The following is a 21,914-nucleotide window of genomic DNA, read 5'->3' as shown; positions in this document are numbered from 1 at the left end:
TTTTTTCAGAGTTATGGATGTTTATTTTCACTCAGATTTTTGTTTAAGCTTGATTACACATTTAACTTTGATATTCTATGTGACTTTTTAATGTTCAATTTATGTTTCCCAGTGTCTTTAACATTTCTGTTTGATTCTCATTATTTGTATCCTTTTGCCAGGTGACCCTGAGCTCACTCCCAGAGCAGCAACGACTGCCACTTAAGCGGCGAGCTCTGAGCTTACTAACAGATAGCCACCCCAGCTATGTAGACGGTCTTTTAAACACTTACCAGCTCAACTCTCTGGATCCAGCCACACTGCGACTGCACATTATCCGGCTACAAGCTCTTAACTGCTACAAAGAGGTGAGGGCCTCATTTAAAGTTAACGTGGATTTTTATTGTGGGAAGATTTTGGAAAACAAATTAGTTTTGACATTGATTTATAATTTGTGTTTGTTCACAGGCAGCAGCAATTAGCATAAAACTGAAGCTACAGAAGGAGCTGGACATGGAGGAGGTGAGTGAAACCTTTGTGTGTGTCTATATGTAGTAAAATATAAAGCAATAACACATGTTAGATACTAACTTTACCTTTTACGTGTTCTCCAGAATATCAAACCATCAAAATTCTGTCTCATTCTTCTTCTGCAGATGTGTATACCGCTCATCTTGCAGAACAAGCTGCCTTTAGCAGAGTCCTTTGTCACAGGTCACAATCATCTGGAAACACAACTGGTCACCCTGCTGGACTCTTGGTGCCATCCAAACTTTAGTGTGGAACACGTAATCAAGTATGTTGAGTGTATGAACATGTCCAAACCTACAGTTTGTTTGAAGTCATAAGTGATCTGCTGTATGAGCTCACATAGATGTATCCTGTGTGTGTTTCCACAGAAAGTTTCCTCGCCTCTCTTTGTCCAAACAGTCCATGGGCCACATCCAGCCAAAGCTTCTCACCAAAAATGTTTTCAGACTTGTGGAGAAGTTCAACATTGACCCAGGTGTGTGTGTGTGTGTGTGTGTGTGTGTGTGTGTGTGTGTGTGTGTGTGTGTGTGTGTGTGTGTGTGTGTGTGTGTGTGTCTGTGTCTGTGTGTGTCTGTGTGTGTCTGTGTGTGTCTGTGTGTGTCTGTGTGTGTGACTCTGCACATGTCTGGTGTTCATATTTGGGTACACTTAAAGCAGAATTAATAATGATCCCATTTTTTTGTCACAGGTCTGTGTCCCCACGCTCTGCACAAGAGGAGAATGGACTCTATGCGTTTCCTCATGTACAAGAGATTTGTGGAGGTGAGTGGTGCAGCTGGATTTGTATTTGATTTGACATTCATAACTTACACCAGGTGTTCAGGCGAGCTGCTCAGTCTGTACAAATCTTGATAATGAAGTCGGTACCTTTGGGGTGAAAGACAGATATTTGTTTTTCTTGGTCTCCCAATTTAAAACTAATAAAACCTCTTTATCCTCTTGTTTATTGTCAGTGGTTGCACCATTTGCATATTATCTTGGTGTGTAAGTGTGCAAACTTTCCAAGTAATTTGAAATGTTCACAGTTTTTTTCAATATAGTCCAAACGATTAACCAGAAAGTGATTCAAAAAATAATTCATAATTGTATTTATTTCTTTATTTTTCATTTAAAAGGACCATGCATATTAATTAACACTTATGCCAGAATTAGCCAAAAGGCTAGTTTACACCTGTAGTCCCTTGCCAGGTGTTAAAAAGGCTCCCTAAAGAGATCAAGAATAAACAAAAACAAAAAATGAAATAAAGTAAAATCAAATCAAATCAAAATAAGAAGGGAGAGGAGAAACCAAAACACAAACAAAAAATGAAAAAATGAAAATGAAAAGAAGAAAAAAAGGAAAGGAAAGTACAAATAGCCCAGTACGATTAAAATGACTAAAAGCTATAAGGACATGATATAACCGTCTTTGAGAAAGTTGCCATGGACATAAAACACATGGAGCAATAAGGAAATGTTAAGGAAGAAACAAGCAGACAAAACAGGACAACATTTAACTGTGCTGTACACATTTGCATCCGACAGTGACTATCAATGAAAATAGTCATTGCAGAAAGACATCAGCTTACATATTCAAAGCCCCTCGTAAGAAACATGTTGATTTTTTCATTTGACGTTTTTTGAGAATGAGAATCATTAATGCTTTCTTGAAAGTTGAAATATAACCTGCCTTGGTTCTGCAGTTTATTTGCACTTTTCCACACAGCTAAGTTGTATTTATGGTCTTTTTTGCCCTTTATTGTTAAAGACAGCTGAAAAGAGAAGGACATATGGGGAGTAGAGAGTGGGGTAAGACATGCCGCAAATGGTCGAAGCTGGGAGTCAAACCAGTGACTGCTGCAACGAGGGCTATATCCTCTGTACATGGGGTGTGCGCTCAAACTGCTAGGCCAATGGTGCCCCAGCTACATGACTTTTTGAATTGTTCTTTCAGTACATAAAGTTTCGGCCTCTTATTTTGGGGGAATTTACAGCACACACGGTGAAAGATGAACGTGTACTTGTAAAAACTGTGAGATTTGGATTATGGTTTACCAAAAATGTTTTCTTAGAAGAATTTGGACCTTTACCCTTAAGTAAGGATGAGACTAAAGCGTATCCCAAGTACACTACTTTTGAATCTATAAAGTTTTCTTCCAATAGGTCCAAGGGGTTTCATAAGATGTAGGACACAGAGGTATTTGTACTCTGGTGTCTTCAGGGTCAAATAAATGTTCACTCAAAATCGAATGTCCTCTTGCTCAGATCTATTTTCAAATTTTAGTGAAACATACATCAACTCTGATCACTGTCAAAGTTATCCTTATTCTGCCTTATTAGACAACAAAAGCTGATAACCTATCTCTGTGGAATCTCAGTTGATTGGGTCAAGGAAGTTTCTTAAAACACAGAGACTCTCTAAAAAATGAAATCCACCAACATGAACCCTAAAAGTCAAAGAAAAAAATAGATACACAATGAAGACTCTTCTTAACTTTTTGCTCAATACACATTGCTCGCACTGACAAACAGACTGAACACACGTGGTATTTCATTGACGTGTGGATCAGTGGGAATGATCTGGGAGGAATAAAAATGATAGAATTTACTCTGCTGGCATTTTTTGTTTGACTTTTTTTCAGCGGTGGAACGAACTACACAAATTAGATAATCAACCAGATGAATTTCTGTATTTCTCATACCAATTTCTATTTTAGAAAGGCATGACGGAGGAGAACTGGTGTGACCATGTACAGGTAAGAGTTCCTTCTGTGTAGGAAAACATTAGGCAGTATATTTTTATGATAATCAATAGTATTGCAGGCTGTTTAACTTTTGTGTGTACTCGTCCGCGCAGTACGTGGTTGCAGACGACGTGGAGCTGCAGATCATGCTGGTAGGGATGTTGGTTAAATACTGTGGTCTTCAGAAAGCCTCTCAGTGGTCCTTGAGATATAACCTCCCCAGACATCGACTCCCCTGTGGGCTGTGGGAAACGCAGCAGAGTCTACCGCCTGAACTACAGTGAGTCGGCCAAAATATGCATAAATATATCCTATTATGTAATTTGTGGTATGCACAGGCAGTACTTTTTTTTTTAAAGAGGGATACTGTCAGCTACAGAGTTTTTATCCTTGATGTGCAGCCTGAAGTTTTGTTCACCACATCCCTTTTTCACACATTGCATGTCAGTCGGTCTTTGCTGTTTTAGCTACAGCTGCTCATTTGAACTGGGCTAAAGAAATGAGGTTCATTAAAGAGGCCATACATCTTCATATGGAATTCAGACACTTAGATTTAATACTCAATCAATCAATCAATCAATCAATCAATCAATCAATCAATCAATCAATCAATCAATCAATCAAGCTTTATTTATATAGCACCTTTTATACAAATCAAATGCAACCCAAAGTGCTTTACAGCGATTTAAAAACAAGAAAGAAGCAGAAATAAAATAATGGCAAGACATATTAGGGGAAGATATTATTAATAATAATAATAATAATAATAATAATAATAATAATAATAATAATAATAATAATAATAATAATTCAATAATAATAATAATAATAATAATAAAACAATAATATTAAAAATAATAATAATAATAATTAAAATAATTCAACAATAATAATAGTAAAATAATAATAATAAAAATAAAAATAACATAAAATAAAATGGAGACTAATGCATACCAACAATAAAATATATGTAATTAGAATAAGTGAAATCATCAAAATTAAGAATACAAATAGTTAAATAAATACATTTAAAAAGGGTAAGGATAAGAGTTGAAAAGGCTAAAAATATCAATAAAACTGAGTAGATAAATAAATAAATAAATAAATAAATAAATAAATAAATAAATAAATAAATAAATGAATGAATAAATAAATAAATAAAAATAGAATAAGATAACAATTAAAACTACTAAAATAATAAAGCAACATTTAAATCAATATTACAGTAAAAGGTAAGTAATAGAATTGTTAAACCCTACATAAAAGCCAGACTGAATAAATACATTTTAGTTTATGTTTTAGTTTATGTTTTAGTTTACATTTAAAAGTCTCAATACTATCTCAAATTCTGTGGGACGAGTGAGCCACTTCAACGGCTAACTGCAAGACCAATGAGCAAACTTGACTTTGCATCCCATGTAGCTGCAAGAATGCCCTTAATCAACAACTTTCCTTTGCAGCACTTCTCAAATAGAACTTATCTCAATCTTTCCGGCCATTGCTGTGCATGACTTTATGGTATGCGTCAACTTTTTTTCTGCAGGATTTTTTCTGTTCTTTTTCCCTTTTTTTCTGGTCTGTTCTTTTTTTAATGGGCCTACTTGCTCAAACACACATATTTATTTTCCTGATTCAGGCAGATACATCTGGCTGATGCAGCACACGCAGAGGAGTGGGTACCCTCTCAGTCTCACTGTGAAAGGTTCTATCAGGTTCCACTCACCAAAGACAAAGTTCACTTCGTGGACACGCAGGAAGCTCTCCAGAGATGTCAAAACATTGTGCTGAAGGTACAAAGAAAGAAACATGTGATTTCATTTAAAAGGTTGTACTTTTTTTTGGAATATGTCTTATCCTTCTGTGTCTGTGTCCTCTCTTAGGAAGGTAGTATAGTAGGAGTTGACATGGAGTGGCAGCCCACGTTTGGCTGCATCTCAACTCAGAAAGTTGCCCTGATACAGCTTGCAGTTTGTGAGCAGGTTTTCTTATTAGACCTCTGTGCCACTGGGTTCTGCCAACACCCGGATACGATCAGCTTCATCAGGAGTTTGTTCTCTGAGAAAAGTGTTCTTAAACTGGGTGAGCAAAAGATTTTACCCATGTACAATCCAGTTATTCAGACAGTTCTCCTGTCTCTAACTTCTGTCTTTTTCAGGTTACGGTATGTCAGGGGATGTCAAGTGTCTCTTGGCCACCTGGGAGCAGTTTTTAGAGGAGCCACTGAAGATGAACGGGATGCTTGATCTTCTTCATATACACAAGAAGGTAACATAAGCAATCTGAGTCACAGAAGGCCTGGTTCTGCTCAGAAAGTAGGACCATATGATTGTTATTTAGTTTATCATTTTCTCAGCTCTAATCTTGTGTGTGTTCGGTTGCATGGGAATAACTCAGGTACATACTGTACTGCAGCTGTGGCTCTGTAGTTTGTGGAGATATATGTAGCTGGACTTAAAGTCCCTGAGGAGGATAGGAATGTGGAAATGGAAACATGCTTCTATAAGTGATAATGTTGCTTCACCATCTGCTCAAGCAGGCTGCTGGATGTCAGGAATTCAAGAAGAAGTGTTGAAATCTGAGAGTTTCTGGCTGAAAGGGGACTTTTTGGTAGAACTAGGATGGGAGGGACTTGTTTAAATGTTTTAAAAGTATTATAACAGTAGATGTTTAAGTTAAGTAACTGTAATTGCTACCATGACAGCCTGTTTTATTTAACATAGGTGGCTGCTGTATTTATATCTAAAATATTTCATATTTGACAGATTCAGCGTGGTAACGTCAAGTTGACTCAAAATGGACCAAAAGAGGTTCTGGTAGGAGAGGAGGACTCTGCCGAGAAAGGCCTCAGTTTGCTGGTCCAACAGGTTCTTGGAAAGCCTCTGGACAAAACGGAGCAGATGTCCAACTGGGAAAAACGGCCACTGCGCATCAGCCAAATTAGATATGCAGGTAAGGTTTTAAGCATGCACAGACAGACAATAACAGGGAGACAGATGGCCACTGATGTTCTCACCAGAGAACATCACAGACGATTTGGTTCACTTTGCCCTTTACAAACTACATACCAAATAACTCACCCTCCTCTTCTCCACTCTCTCACTCTGTTTTTATAAATCTCATTTTAGTGGCAGATGCCTGTTGCCTGTTGGATGTGTACTCTGTGCTCTCAAGTGACCCGGCATCCTTTGGGCTGCCGGCTGACCTGCCCAGCATCTCTTCAGCTCCACCAGAGAAGAGCCAAGAAAAGAAGCAGAAGGAGAAGCAAGCCAAGCACACTGAAGCGGTAAAAAGCAAAGAAGTCAGGAGTCCTTTGGTTTAATTCCTGCAAGGGTTGTTATTGACACTGTTTAGTTGTTCAATGAGATTGCCATTTTTAATGCTCTGAAGATACGGTTGTGGGAATAAATGGATGAGAATCACAAGTTTGTAGGAGGCCAGGCCAGGCCAGCACAAAATGATTGAGCAGACATAGACTGTAGTTTTGAAGCCAGAATCTGTTTAATACTTGGCCTGCTCTCGACACCAATTCTTACATATTTTCTTCTCACTTTAATAAAATATGGCCATTCTCTCATATCAAAACTATATTCTGTAGGTTACAAACTTGATCAAAACTGTTACATTTGTCCTGGTACTCTCATGGCTAAATATGGATCACAAGGAAAAGAAAGCAGGCAACTTTAGGGGGGCATTTGTATCACAATTAAATTTTTTATTAAAGCTGCTTAAGAGCAAATTAAACAGGACAAAATTTGAGATTTTAGCTGTAATATTACAAATGTCCTTTGACTGTTCTATCATCAGATCATTGACAGTTATTCCTGACCTGTTCTGCTTCACAGATCCTTATTTTGAATAAGATACAACTCATTTTCTATTATTTGATTATATTATGCTAATTCATTTAACAATACCTACGTTGTGTAAAAAACCTACTAGCCACCAAGTGCCATAAAAAATGCAGAAAATCCCAAAGTGAAGAACCTTGGATTAGGCACCCAACCTGCAGGGAGTGACACTGTGTGTTTGACCAAGACACTTCAGCAGTTCCTCTCAGCTCCAGGGGTGCAGTTGTAAAGCTCAGCCCGTGCTATGACCTCCCCTCACTGCGGTGCAAGTGAAAAGAAAATCCCCCTGTGGGGATCGGTTAAGTATCACATTATTGTCTCTGTCCATTTAGGAATGTCAGGGGGCTCAAAGGGTCGGTCCCCCCTGCTCTGAAGCAGAGAAAGGCCTCCTGTGTGGCGAGAAGCCAAAGGAAGACACCCCTCCTCTGCCCCCCCAGCAGTTGCGGGTGGTGTGTGACAACATGCTGCAGGGACTCGGGAGGTACCTGCGCTGTTTGGGAGTCGATGTGATCATGTTGGAGAACACTGATGATCATAGAGAAGCAGGGAAGGTTAGTAAGCATTCAAAAGGATCACAAACATGCTTTTTTGTTTTACACAGAAAATAAACACATCAGGAAATTTACACTGAAAGTAAGAAAGCCCGACATATTACCATAAACCAAAAATCATTTTATGTGTGTCTCTGTTCTAATGTGTTTGTTGTTGTGTGGCAGTTAGCACAAGCTGAAGGCCGTGTCATACTCACATGTGGACAACCGTTCCAAAGTGTAAGTTCTAACTAATATGAATCATTTTTGATACATTATGTTTGTCTGTGTGTGTTGTTTTAAATACATGTTCCCTTGTTTCTGCATATAGTTGCGATCCCAGGTGGGCGAGGGTCGCTGTCTGCTCCTGGACTGTTCAGAGAAGGCCAGAGACCAAGCCATTCGAGTCCTCAGACACTTCAATGTCCAACCCACACCGGGCGACATCTTCAGCCGCTGCCAGGTAAAGAAATTCACGCTGTGTTTCTGAACTGTGGCATTGATTGAGTTCTGTGTCACATATCATATTTATTTAAACTAACATCAAAAAGGCAGCTAAGAGAGAAATAGGAAAAAGCTTTAGTTCCTTAATCAGTGAGAACAATGAAATGAAATGAAATTGCCGACCCAGGCAATATTTCTGTGGTTATAAACAATGCAGAACTGGTTCCTGCATAATGAGAACAAAGCTTGTGGCGGCTGTGGGGGTTTTGCGTAACGCTGAGAGAAAAGGGAAGAAATGAAAATATGATAAGCAGGATTGGAAACCTTCATTTTATTTTTCTGGGAACATTTTGACAAAGGCGGGAGGGGTGGGGGTGGGGGGTGGGGGGGCTTGACATGCTGAACTCTAGCTACAAAAACAAGGTCTTCAGACTTGGAATGTCACTTCTCGGTTTGAGAGGCTAGAGCAAGAGGTGAATGTATACAAACCTGATATAAGGAGACACTGAAGGGGATTGGGTATCCCATATGGCGTTGGAATGTCTCACAGGCCCTAGGAGTAGCTGGAGGTTGTGGCTGAAGGGAAGATGTGTCAGAGTTGAATTGTTTAGTCTCTGCCAACAGTTATACTGCGTGTGTGGTGGTGGAGCAAAGAATTGATGGTTGGATAGAGAAAAATGTTGGACAGAGGGGGGAATGAAAGGGCAGTGTTTCAAGAATGAAATGTGAATTGTTTCAAGAAAAACAGAAATTTCACCATGAAAGATTACACAAGGAGGACCTTTGAAGGACACAAGGGGAAACTTTATTGATTAATACTTTCTTTACAATTTCACACATCATATTGTTCTTTACTAAAAAGAGAACAAAACAAACTAAATGACCAGTCACTGTCAGATATAAAGCACCTGACCCTGCAGGTATCTTCTTGGGTGGCTGTTTGGGGAAACTTGTGTGCTACAATGTTTGTGTGTTTACTGCCGTCGTTGTGACTACTAGTGGGTGTTTTTGCAGGACCAGTTCCAAACTTGGGTGTTCTTGCCTGCTCCTGGTAGGGGGCCCCCAAATGTGTCAAGATAATCAACTGGGTGCATTTGTCTCAGACCCACAATGTAAAACATACAGGACCACCTTGATGCTGTCTCTACTGTCTTCAAGTCAGGAAGATGACAGCAACACACACAGACAAAATCAGACACTCTCAGTCTGCCTTTAACAACCAGCAGCCAAATGGTCATCCAGCTACATGTCTTTACTGCTCATTCACACTTTAGGGTAGAGTCACTTTTATGTTTATTGTATGGCCAGAAGGAGGCCTGATGTGACTTATACACCTCTTGTAACAGCCCTGCCTCAGATAGAGTCTGAGCAAACCTGAAAAAATATTAGCAATCTTGTGCGATCCATTACATCCTAAATCCTTAGTCTAATTTAAAATCTGTTTGAAAGGATAAATATAAATAAGAGCTAAATGAAAAGGGACCCAGTTTTGATATCTGCAATTAACCCTTATAATATCGAAACCAAAAATAAAGAGTATTTTCAACCACACCCTTAAGGATGCGGGTTAAAAGATCTGAATGTTGTTCAAGTTGTTGGTTACTCTTCACATAATGAAATATTCCACTGAAACAGTCTTTTTTTCAAATAGTAAATGAAGGTGATCACAATGTTGTGTGCCTTACGGGGAGAGTTTCACCCTAGGGGCTGCTCCATGGCCCACCCAGGCGAAGTTAACCCCTTTGTTATCTGATTGTAAAGCTCTCTGATTAGCAATGGATGGGTTAGTTTCTCCCCCCTTTGTGTCTCGGTGCTTCTCCCTCATGCGCTGATGAATGTCGCAAGGAAAGAGAAGTGAAAGAACACAGTAGACAGAGAAGAGGAGATTAACCACAGACTTGTGTACTTGTGTGTAAAGATCGTGCAGAGAAAGGGTTAATGTTTGTCTGAAAGTATCAATGGACCCAACAGAGATTTTGGAGCAGAGGAATGTGTGTCCAGCATGGAGAACCCCAGAGAGAAAGAGAGAGATGTGGAGGAGCCTCCTTATGTATCCATACATACTTGTCTGCATACGTGTACTGAATTACATCAAAGAAGTGACGAAAAAAGAAAACACACTGCAGTTATTAAGGTTTCAAAATCATAACTGATGATGTCTGATGGGTTTATTTGCAAAAGTATTGTGTCTCTGGAGACCTGGATACCAGAACACTGAGTCATGTTGGTCATCTTTCTTTTTCATCCAGAAAAATCTACACAAGTGACACATTTGGATGTTTCAAAGACAGCAGGATGAGATTTCTTGTCTGACAATACCACATCAGCATGTATGGGACAGGATCAACAAAGTGATACATCTTTCTGTCAAAATCCCCTCAAACCTGAAGTTCCTCCCAGCAGTTTCAACCAGTATTTCTTTCTCACTTAACGTATGCACGTTTTACCTTCTGGATTGAGGCCTGGGTATAACAGCATTGTATTGCTTACATACTATTAATTAATTAATGTCAGATGAAGCGCAAGTTATCAGCTAACCTCTGATTATTGGTGCCAATTTAGCAGGGAGCCCTGCTTTTGGAATCATATGTGATCCATGAGGTACATCTAGCATATTTTTCAAATCCCACATTTTTCTCATATTGTGCAGGCCCAACAGAAATGTCTATTTAAATATTGATTCTAAAAGAGGAAGAACTTTTTAAACTTAAACTTAAAAGTCACATCTGTGTTTCATGTATTTGCATAAAGGCCCAGCAGCTGATGAGTACTTTGATAAGCTTTGGCTAAAAGTGCTGTGGTACTGTATCTGACATTGATCTGCAGTTTCAATAATCCATCCATCCATCCATCCATCCATCCATTTTCATCCACTTATCTGGGGTCGGGTCGCAAAGGCAACAGTCCAAGCAGACCAACCCAGACATCCCTCTCCCCAGCAACACTTTCCAGCTCCTCCAGGGGGAATCTTGAGGCCATCCCAGACCAGGTGGGATATACAATCCCTCCAACGAGTTCTGGTTCAACCCCCGGCCTTCTCCCAGTTGGACCTGCCCAGGACACCGCTAAAGGGAGGCGTCCGGGAGGCATCCTTATAAGATGCCTGAACCACCTCATCTGACTCCTTTCGACGCGAAAGAGCAGTGACTCTACTCTGAGCTGCCTCCTCTGTATGTCTGAGCTCCTGACCCTATCCCTAAGGCCGAGCCCAGCCACCCTTTGGAGGAAACTCATCTCTTGGAACATAGACCAACTGGTAAATTGAAAGCTTTGCCTCCCGGCTCAGCTCCCTCTTCTCCACAACAGTCTGGTACAATGTCTGCATAACTGCTGACGCTGCACCAATCCGCCTGTCAATCTCACGCTCCATTTTACCCCCACATGCGATCAAGACCCCGAGATACTTAAACTCCCCCACTTGGGGCAAAGACTTGCACCCCACCGAGAGAGAGAAATCCACTGTTTTCCGGCAGAGAACCATGGCCTCAGACTTGGAGGTACTGACCCTCATCCCAGCCGCAAACTGCCCTAATGCCTGCTGAAGGTCTTTGCTTGAAGAAGCAAACAGAAACACATCGTCTGTATAAATGATAATTTAGTAATAGATGTTGCAGAAGTGTAGCACACAGGATGGACTGGATGACGCTGAGAGAAACAATAGTTGTGAATACAAAAGAACACATAGGTTATTTAATTAAGCAATTAGTTGTCCTAAAAGTCATATACTTGCTTTAATTGATTTTAAGTATGTCAATCACAGAAGAGAGGGACCTGCTTTTGGTTTGTAGCCACTTTGAAAGATTTTCAATATGTCCGAAAACAAGTCAGTCTGGTAGTTATTAAATCCATATTGTCCAAGTGAAACAGTGTCACAGGACTGACACAATTTCTAGCTCAGAGGCATTGTGAGAAAGACCTAGTGAGCGGTCATGACCATACAAGGAGGCAGTGGCAGGAGATTGCAAAAACCCCACTTGGTGGGCATTTATTTTCAGTGCACAATTTACACCAACAATAAAACACCAGGTACACAGCCACATGCACAGGACAGAGCAACCCCCTAAGAGACAAACAACCCGCTTAAATACCCTCCCTAATTGGGTGCTACCAAGTAGAGGGGTGCTATACATACAAATGCTTTAAAACTCACTAAACACCAAAACACATGTTTATAAAGTTGTATTTATGCTCTCATTCCCTTACAGTACATTTACACAATCTAAACAATCTAAAAAGGACATAAAACCAGCCAACCCTCGGGCACTAACCACCCCCTATGCCAATCATACATTTTATCAATTACAAAGCCTAATCCTTCTATAGAACACTGTAACAGTTCAGGACTCTGTTACTGTTCACTGTTTATTCCCCATAGGTGGTGCGGCCAATTAACGCACCTGGCAACCGGACACACACCAATCGCCTGCGGGGACAACACACACACATGATTACTGGCAGAATACAATAAATAACCTGGCACGACTTTTCTGCCTTATCATTTTAAAAATCATGATACCCCAGCTATGCACTTATTTACTTTGGCTCGTGCCACATCAAAAGGGTCCAGGTAACCAATTTATTTGACAACACCTCCGTTGCAGGCATATAGCTCTGTCACTCCACTATGGAATCAAAAAACGTATCTGGATGTAGGTATTTTAGATTAATTTTAAAACGTTCAGATTTTTTTTATAGTTTAGAAGCAGACAATGTATTCATTTGTGCAAGAAAAGAGTCTCTTTGGCGCCAAAATACACATCCTAAAAACATATGTCCACTATCCAGATGTTGACGTGTGTAAAATGTAATTGTGTTAATTGCTACACATTGTTAGGTTGGAGGTTGGAGTTGGGTCTGTCCATCACAGTTACCTTATTCAGCTATATCCTATCCTTCATTCCCATGCACACACACTCAAATACACACACTTCTGCTGGGTTGTGCAGTTCCATACAGATGTACCATACTTGCCTTTTATAGACATGTTGAGATAGCAGAGATATGTTGACAGGCACAGAACCAACCAAACACAAGCACACTCATACATATATATAGTAGGGATGTACAAACTTAAAACTTAAATATGGCAACAACATACACACACATATGCAGTAGTTAGAAGCGAAGCGTACACACTCTATCTCATATGCGAACACATTTAGACTCGGCCGTAGACACTAGTGCAGCAGAAACACTGGTTCCCACGCACCAGACTTCAGGGGAAGTGAAAACAAGAGCAACAGGAACCGCCACACTGTAAGAGGGGAGAGGAGGGGAGGGGGGGTGGGAGAGAGGAAAAAGAGGAGGGAGGGAGAGAAGTGAGAACAGAGGTGATGGTAGGGAGGTAAAAGAGATGGTAAGAAAAAGGACACAGCACAATGAGAAGAAAAAGAGAAGTGATTCAGGGTTAGGAAGAAAGACGAAAATAACAGAGCAGTTTAGACAGCTGTTTTTTGGAGATTGTGTGAGAACGTCCAGAAATAATCAGCTTTTGTGCAAACCAGATGAGTGTTCGTTGAGTGAGGAAGAGCGGCAGTAAGAGTGTCTGAGAAAAGGTGGCATTGAAGGAAGAGGAGAGCTGGAGGAGGGCGAGGCGATAGAAAGACTTGTTGTCTGTGCTTTGATCTACAAAGAGAGCCGCGGGCTGAGAAACAGGAGGAATGTGAGAGGTTGAGACACGTTTAGAGTTACCCTTCACTGGCTGTGTTTGCTCATATCTGTCCGTGTGTGTGTGTGTGTGTGAGTGTGTGTGAGTGTGTGAAATAGAGCTGGTCAGTATCAGGATGTATGTAAGTGTTAGAATCCAGAAGACAACAGAAGAGACTTTAAATGGATGTTTGTTCTCACACTTAGTCATTTTTAAGTACATATGCACACAACTTTTTGAGAACCACAGAGATGAACAGTTTCACGTTTGTCACACGCAAGCCATGAAACCCAGACGCACATTATATCCCTTTGCCTACTTGTTCAAAATATGTATGTGTTTGCAAGAGTGTTGGAGCTTTACTTTTTCTGCATCGGGGTTCTGTCTCTGTGCATGTGCCGCTCTTCATTTCCACGAAAACTGAGGTCAAATTTGTGTGTCCCGCCGTTTTTCCCACTCTCCCCTCCCCTATGCTGAGACGAAAGGGGAGCAACAGAGAGAGAGAGAGAGAGAGAGGCAGGGGAGGAGGAGACCGGGGGGATGGAGGGAGGGGAGAGGTGGTGGGGCATTCCATAGGCACGCCAAGACATTCCGAGGGAAACCATCCCAAATATTTCCAACTGTGTGTGGCGAGGGCTTCACTTCTCCTGTTACACACACACACACACACACACACACACACACACACACACACACACACACACACACACACACACACGGTTTGAGAAAGTGCTAAAAGTGAATACCCACATGGGGAGAGTGTAAAGCAGGCTGCTCTCACAATCACTCTTTCTGGTACACACATGAAAACAGTTAGCTGGTGCAGTTAGGAGGGACTGACGGGTTGTATGCTTGTCTGTGTCCTTTGTCTGTTTTGTGACTTGAGGGGTGACGTGCAGTCGCCGCGTTGGTCTTCCTATCCATCTGCAGGGGAGCCAAATCAGAAGGGGCTATTGTGATTGATGAGTTTTATGAATGAACAAGCAAGTGAGACGTGACTACAAGTATTAAGCTTTCGCTTTGGTGCTCAGGGTGTAACGCCTTCCATGGAGATGACTTCTAACTGGAATCAGCAGCTTAGTCATGTTTTATCAGAAGTTATCAAATGTTCCTTTCTACTTCACTGGAACTCACTGGCAGTCATACAGACAATTATTACAAAGGAAACAGAGCTTCACATAAATTCTTTACGTCTTAAAAGGAGGTAGATGTAACACTCTTTTCCAATATGTACGGCTAAACTTAATTGGACTCAGAGTTAAGAGGTTATGAGTTGGTCACTATAATTATAATATAGATAAAAACTTTTAATTGAAAACCTACAACTTATCTGTGCATTCAGTGAACAAATTAACATAAGAGGAGCGAAAGAGATTGTTTAATCACGTTGGTTGTGTGGTGAACTCCAGGTATAAACCAGGTGCTCTTGAATACTGAAGCATCACTGACAAAAGGGGGAAGCCAGAGGGGCTGTTCTCAGGTACGCTTTCTGGAATCCAGCATCAGGCAAAAAGCCTGTATTCACTTATGACAAAGCGGCAACCTCCGGTCTAAAAATATGAGTCCAATGCAGAAGTGCTAAAAACTGCAGTTCATCGAGGATCCGCTTGAGGCTGGCTCCAGAAGTACCAGGAACCACATACACACCAATTCAAAAAAGCAGATCTTTACAGCAGAAATAAACATGTTTACAGCCTGGTACAAAAGACGAGTGTAGTCTGGATAGATCATTTCTTGATCGGCACACACTGTATGGGGGTGAGATTTTTTGTAACACGGCAATTGAAGATATTAAGATTACAAGTCTTCCAATGAGAGGCACAGCTGACTTGATTGACAGGCGGGAACACTGTAGCTGTTAGCTAGGAGGCTCAAAGCCCGCCTCTTTACGTCACAATCGCTCGACAGCAGCAATATGGCTGCCGCTGACGATTGGCCTCAAATCAGAATGCTTATGACATATCCCATAACTTTTCTTTTTAATTTACCCTTGACTCTAGCAAGTGTGCCCGAAGACAGCCCCCATGGCTTCCCCCTTTTTGTGAACAATTAACACATGTTACAAGCTGGTCACAAACTTCAGAGAGCATGTTAAAGCCAAGCAGCAAACCTCTGGTCTCAAAATATGAAGCCCATGCAGAAGTGTTATAAACTATAGTTTATTTAGCGTCTGCTTGAGGCTGGCTGCAGCAACACCGGAAACCACATACATACTAATTCCAAAAAGACTATCTTTACAGCAGTAACAAACATGTTTACAGCCTGGTACAAAAAACAGCTTGGGTCTGAATAGCTAATATCTCTACTGGCACACACTGTACGGTACATTTTTTTAACGCGACAGTTCAGAAGATATTAAGATTATGAGTTTTGCCCATTTAAGAACATGACTGACTTGATTGACAGGTGGGAACACTGTAGCTGTTGGCTAGGAGGCTCAAAGCCCGCCTCTTCATGTCACAATCAGTACAGTCTATGGTTCAAACATAAGAACATGTGTGTGTTGCACCTGTGAATCGTGCCAAAATAAACAGGCTTTCTGACACACTTAAGAATTTCTAAATATAGCTTATACTTACACCAATATTAGTGTTAAGATCAAGTTTTTTTTTAATCAGCTAAAATACATGGTTAATTTGACCCTGTTTGAGGTTTATCCTATAAATACACAAGGTTCTGAAGTGAATGTGTTTCAGTGTTCAGTCTGACATGAGATCAATCTTTTTGTGTGTGAGTGAAAAGTTTTCATAACTCCAGTGCAATAACTTCACAGAAAGTATTTAGGTAATGACAGCTGTTAAATGTTGAATTGACAAAAGGAAGCTCTTCGAACTTGATGTGAAAATCCCACATTCATACCTGCATCTTGCGACATGTGAGATGCGCCTCTACTGTCTTTTTGGCTCATGTTGAAGTTGATTCTCATGGCTGTGTGAGCAGACACAATATAACACACACATAAACACACACAGTAAAACACACATGCTTAGATAAGGAAGAAGATGAGCCATCACTCAACAAGCATCTGGTCTTTAAGAAATAATGCCTGTTCTTTTTTCCCACAGTCTAGTTGGCCCCAGGATAACATAGCAATGCAATGACACCTGTCTGTGCGGGTGCATGCATGATATGCATCAATGTGTGTGTGTGTGTGTGTGTGTGTGTGCGTGTGTGTGCGTGCATACTTATGTGCAAACTTGAAGGTGCTCAGACACCTCTAAGGTTTCTGTCTGCGCTCTGATGGGAGGATGAATGTGTGCATAGGTTGTTTTTAAAGGTATTTAATTACAGATCTAGTAGGAATCCTTCCAGAGGTAATGATCAGTTGAGAGACTAGTTATCTGCTGCTTCCAGCTTTCCCTTTGATAGTTTATGTTTTATGGTAAGTATAGCCAACACAGGTGTTATTATCGACAGGTTTTTCTGTTTGTATTTGAAGAACCCAGCATTAGCCTAAAATTAAGATTTACATTACAGGTAGCTGTCAGTCACATGCTTCACTTACAGTCATGTAGCTGTCAGACACCAGAGAAATAGATATGATTCAATAGCCTATTAAACATTAGGCCGAAACAGGGTTCCAACAATATTACACCTTTGTACATTGCACCCTGAAACTGCGTAATCTTGGTGATCCAGTGTGTGCGTGCTTACATATAGCATTACGTGGTTGCAGCAGGCACAGCTGGTAAACAGACAATGGGAGAGCTACATCAGGCGTTTTTCGACCAGAGGAACTTTACCCCCGGTACAACGACAATAAAGGCTTTCAATTCAATTCAATTCAATTCAACTAGGGACGTCTACCCCTGAACTACGTGCGTTTCGACCGGTGGACCCAGGGTCTAAATTTAGTTCAGGGGTAGATAATCTCCCCCCTAAAAAGCCCCTGCCAGGGGGGTAGTACTTTTCAAAGGTCCTGGGGCTTTAGGAGGACAGGGCCTGCAATGCCGAATGTGTCTGATTTGTAGCTTACCTGCAGTGTTTTTAATTCTGCCCGCCGTCCACTATAACATCACACACATCTGTGACTCACTTGATTTCTCTTTCTTTAATTTGTTCCATCTTTTTTGTATGTGTGTGTTCTTTTCAAAAGAAGGAGCTGTGATTCTCTTGATTTAGCAGCTTGTAACAGTAGTCTTCTCTCAGCTCACCATCAATGCGTCTCTCCCAGTGTTACAGTTTTAAAAGTGACCCTGTAAACTGGAGACCTTTGTGGAGTTTACACAGCTGTTGAAACACAGAGTCAAGCATTTAAAACAGCCAGGTGATTTATAAGAAATCTGGTTATTAACAAGAAAACAACAAACAGATCCTGCAATGTGTTAGCAACAACAAAATAGTGGGAGTTGTTCTTTCCTCACTACAGTTATTAATAGGCATGCATCGAAAATTTGGCCAACGAAAATTTTCATCTGAAAATGGCCCAAAAGTGCATTTTCGTTTTTCATCCGAAAGACTTTAATCACCGTAACAACACGGCCAAAACAGAACGTTGTGATGACGCAATCAAAAACTGTGGCCAGTACGCTCTTGTCTGGATAAGAGCCAACATGTCTGCATCCAAGTATATTATGTTAAATAGGTGTCATTTTCACAACCTGTTTTTTAGTCAGAGTCAGAACCAGTCAAAACTCCCTTACAGGAGCTTTAATAATTAACTTGCATTGTGTAGATGGCCTCAGATGAAGAACTGGAAAAAAGATCTTCTTATGTAAAGTGAAACCATTTAAAGAGCTGCATACTGTGTGTCAATGTGATGACACAACTGTGCATACATAAGCTTTCTAGTAACATATTGTTGTTCAGGAATACAGTTCACAAATCCTCTTTTAGTGTTGCTTCTTCTTCTTCTTCTTCAATACTCCTGCTTTCCCATTTCCCTCTTCTGCTCCCCAGCACTTCTTTCTTTATCTCTCAGTCACTCTATCTGTTTCTTCTTCTCACCCTCTGCTTGGCCCTCTCTCTCTCTCTCTCTCTCTTTCTCTCTCTCTCTCTCTCTCTCTCTCTCTCTCTCTCTCTCTCTCTCTCTCTCTCTCTCTCTCTTCCTCTCTCACCCTCTCCATCTCCCCTGTTCTCTCCCTCACCCGCTGTTCTCACCCTGCCTCCCTGCTCCGCTCCACTCCCAGTCTCACTCTCCTCCGTTTCAGATTAGCCAAGGCGAGGAATCCGGTGCAGCCGGCAGCTGGAATGTCCTGTTTGTCTTGCTCTGTTTGTGTGTGTGCGTATATACGTGTGTTTGTGTGCACGTATATGTGTGTGTGAGAGTGTGTGAAGCTGGTGAGGCTGGTGCTGCTTTTTGATGTGTTCCATTGTCTGAGAGCCAAGCTGCTTCCTGCCCCTGCTTTCCCCTCCGAAAGCCTGAGAGAAACACAGAAGAGGGAAAAGAGAAGGGAGAGAGATTGCGTGAAAACATTACGGTGACGGGTTGCGATGGATGGAGGGGGCCAGAAGGTGAAATGAGAGAGAGAGAAGATAGTGAGGGAAGATGAAGGGAAGATGTCCAGGAAGAGAGTGATGAGGCAGGAAGTGATGAAGTGATGGATACGGAGGAGAGGAGTTAGAGAGGGAGGAAGAGAGGTGAGAAGGAAGGAGGGAGAGCTTCAATGGGGCTTTTCCTCCAAACACCAATACAATGAAGTAGTGCGTAATTTCCCATGTCCCCCACACCCACACACCCACACACACACACACATATACACGCACATACATTTTCTCACAGGTGATATTGTGTTGTTCACTATTCTCAGCCGCTTATGCTTGAGAATTTTTTTCTTTTCTCTCACACGCTCGCTCTCTGTTTCTGTGATCTGTGTGTGGTCTGACACTGTGGCCGGCTCAGGCAATACAGATATGAGAGGATGAGAAATTAAGAGGCACATCGAGCAAAACAGGGTGATAAAGAGAAGAGAAGAGATGCAGAGGAAGATGATGTGAACAGTGAGAGGTGAACAATTGCGTGCAAAGTGTGAAAATGCAAGAGGAGAGAAAATAGCTCAGAATACCATTCGAGTGCGTGCTGTGTACGTGGTGTGTTTTCCTGTGAAAATGTGGACGTGCATAAATCATTCAACATGTGTTTTTGTGTATTTATATGTATGTATGTGTGTGTATGTGTGTGTGTGTGTGTGCAAGTCTCTGGCCGGTGGAGGGATTTTGACGGGGCAGAGCATAGCATTCCTGCTGGGTGGTGATGTCATGAGAACTAGCTCTCCGCTCGCAGACAGACAGCCCTGTTTATGTTCCCCTCCAGAGGAGAAACCACACTGTGTGTCTGAGTGTGCATGCGCGCGCATGTGTGTGTGTGTGTGTGTGTGTGAGAGAGAGAGAGTATTAATGTGTGTGTGTCTCTGTCTGACTGCGTTATTGGCTCATGGGGGAGGTGGGGGAAGCCGAGAGGCACTCGAGAGGGGTCTACTTTCCCCTGCCGCGCAGGGAGAGGGAACCACTTACTGATGCCTTCCTCTGAAACATGCACACAGAAAGAGGAAGTTTCTCATGTTTTTCAGTAGCCGCACAGCCAGACTGTGCTGCTGTGAGTGATTGCCCTCTGCGTCTAAATAGTCTCCTAAGGGAGGCAGAATTATTTGCAGGGTAATAACAAGGCTGGGGTCAGCTAATGGCAACAGAGCCACACAGAAACACATTCAAAGCCATTGAAAATGCTTTATATTACATCCCATTACACAACTTCTTTAATAGGCATTGAGTGACACATCCTGACATCTAGGCTATATAAAATCAAATGCAGAAGTAGGTCAAAGATATGTTCATATTTGCAAACAGTTACATTCAATTTGTTTTCTGTGCAACCATGCAGAGGCTTCGTCTACACCAATGAAATGGAAATCAAATATGTAACTTTAGATCAATGTTGTGAGAACTCGCTGCAGCAGTCGTGTTTTGAGAAACCCAGATACTGCTGGTATGACTGTCTTTGTGTCTGTGGTCATGGTATAATGGTTTCCCTTGCGATAGTGAAATGTGATCTTGGGTCTTTTGGAGCTTAGTGAATCATACATCATTCTCCCACACTTGACACTCAGTGCAGCACAGCAAACCCTCCGAATGTGCTCTGCTCACACCACACACTACCGGTATGATGAAGAGCTCTTGTCAGCCCTGCTAGAACCTGCCAGTGAGGAATAGCTGAGAAGTTTAGGGTTGTTATTATCACAACTCTGTGGCACATGGGCTTACTTTAGTAGCTCTGGTGACTCCCCCACATGTTGTGTTGCGTTTGAGGGAGCCATGCTTGCTGAATACTGGAAAAGAGCATTTAGTTTCTTTACACCATCAGATTGCTATGACTTTTAGTGGGAGTGAACTGGATGGTAGGTTAAAACCAGAAACACAAGTGTTACATCAGCTTAAGAGGCCAACATGGAGCCAGTGTTCTGTTTCCTAATTAATTTAAATACCTTATCTTTAAAGTGAGGAAATAATGACAGTGAATGGACACAGATATGAAAGCAGTTTGGGTAGCTACTGGGCCCCAACCATAGACTGTATAAAACATGGACGTAGTATCAGTGACGTCACCCATCTGTTTCTGAAGCGCTGTTTTGAGGCCAATCGTTGGCGGCAGAAATATTGCTGCTGTCGAGCGATTGTGATGTAAAGAGGCGGGCTTTGAGCCTCCTAGCCAACAGCTACAGTGTTCCCGCCTGTCAATCAAGTCAGCTGTGCCTCTCATTGGAAGATACGTGATCTAAGTATCTTCAAAATTGACGCGTTAGAAAAAAATTCACCACCTTACAGTGTGTGCCCATCGAGAAATGATCCATCCAGACTACACTCGTCTTCTGTACCAGGCTGTAAACATGTTTATTTCTGCTGTAAAGATCACCTTTTTTGAATTGGTGTGTATGTGGTTTCTGGTACTTCTGCAACCAGCCTCAAGTGGATCCTCGATGAACTGCAGTTTTTAGCACTTCCGCATTTGACTCATATTTTTAGACCGGAGGTTGCCGCTTGGCCCCAACCATCTCTGATAGAGAAGGGTGGAGCAAGATCCTGTCCAAAGTAAATTAAATCAAAAGCAGTAATGAGAATAGCAACAATGTTAAAAGTTGAGAAATTTCCCTCATTTCTTTTTTAAGATGTGTAAAATCCAAAGCCCAGAGAATAAGGAGAGCTGAAGGAAGACAGGGTTGATAATTATTCCTGCATTCAGTTCAATGTGAATTATATCAAATAAGCAGGCTAATGT

The 21,914-nt window shown here is 41.4% G+C and overlaps 1 protein-coding gene across 2 annotated transcripts in view; it reads left to right on the top strand.

Annotated features, from left to right (window-relative positions):
- exd3 (exonuclease 3'-5' domain containing 3) overlaps positions 1-21,914 on the top strand; it is a 56,059-nt gene that overhangs the window by 10,989 nt on the left and 23,156 nt on the right. For both annotated transcript variants that reach the window (XM_034709334.1, XM_034709332.1), the window contains exons 5-19: positions 162-347; positions 448-501; positions 636-775; positions 879-985; positions 1,199-1,272; positions 3,207-3,245; positions 3,347-3,513; positions 4,870-5,023; positions 5,114-5,312; positions 5,389-5,498; positions 5,996-6,182; positions 6,359-6,516; positions 7,414-7,632; positions 7,798-7,851; positions 7,943-8,074. In XM_034709334.1, the coding sequence (XP_034565225.1) occupies positions 162-347; positions 448-501; positions 636-775; positions 879-985; positions 1,199-1,272; positions 3,207-3,245; positions 3,347-3,513; positions 4,870-5,023; positions 5,114-5,312; positions 5,389-5,498; positions 5,996-6,182; positions 6,359-6,516; positions 7,414-7,632; positions 7,798-7,851; positions 7,943-8,074 (1,980 nt within the window). The remainder of the gene's footprint in view (positions 1-161; positions 348-447; positions 502-635; positions 776-878; positions 986-1,198; positions 1,273-3,206; positions 3,246-3,346; positions 3,514-4,869; positions 5,024-5,113; positions 5,313-5,388; positions 5,499-5,995; positions 6,183-6,358; positions 6,517-7,413; positions 7,633-7,797; positions 7,852-7,942; positions 8,075-21,914) is intronic.

The sequence above is a fragment of the Notolabrus celidotus genome, chromosome 19 (assembly GCF_009762535.1).
Source record: "Notolabrus celidotus isolate fNotCel1 chromosome 19, fNotCel1.pri, whole genome shotgun sequence".
Classification (NCBI taxonomy): domain Eukaryota; kingdom Metazoa; phylum Chordata; class Actinopteri; order Labriformes; family Labridae; genus Notolabrus; species Notolabrus celidotus.
This window is presented reverse-complemented; position numbering and strand designations above follow the sequence as displayed.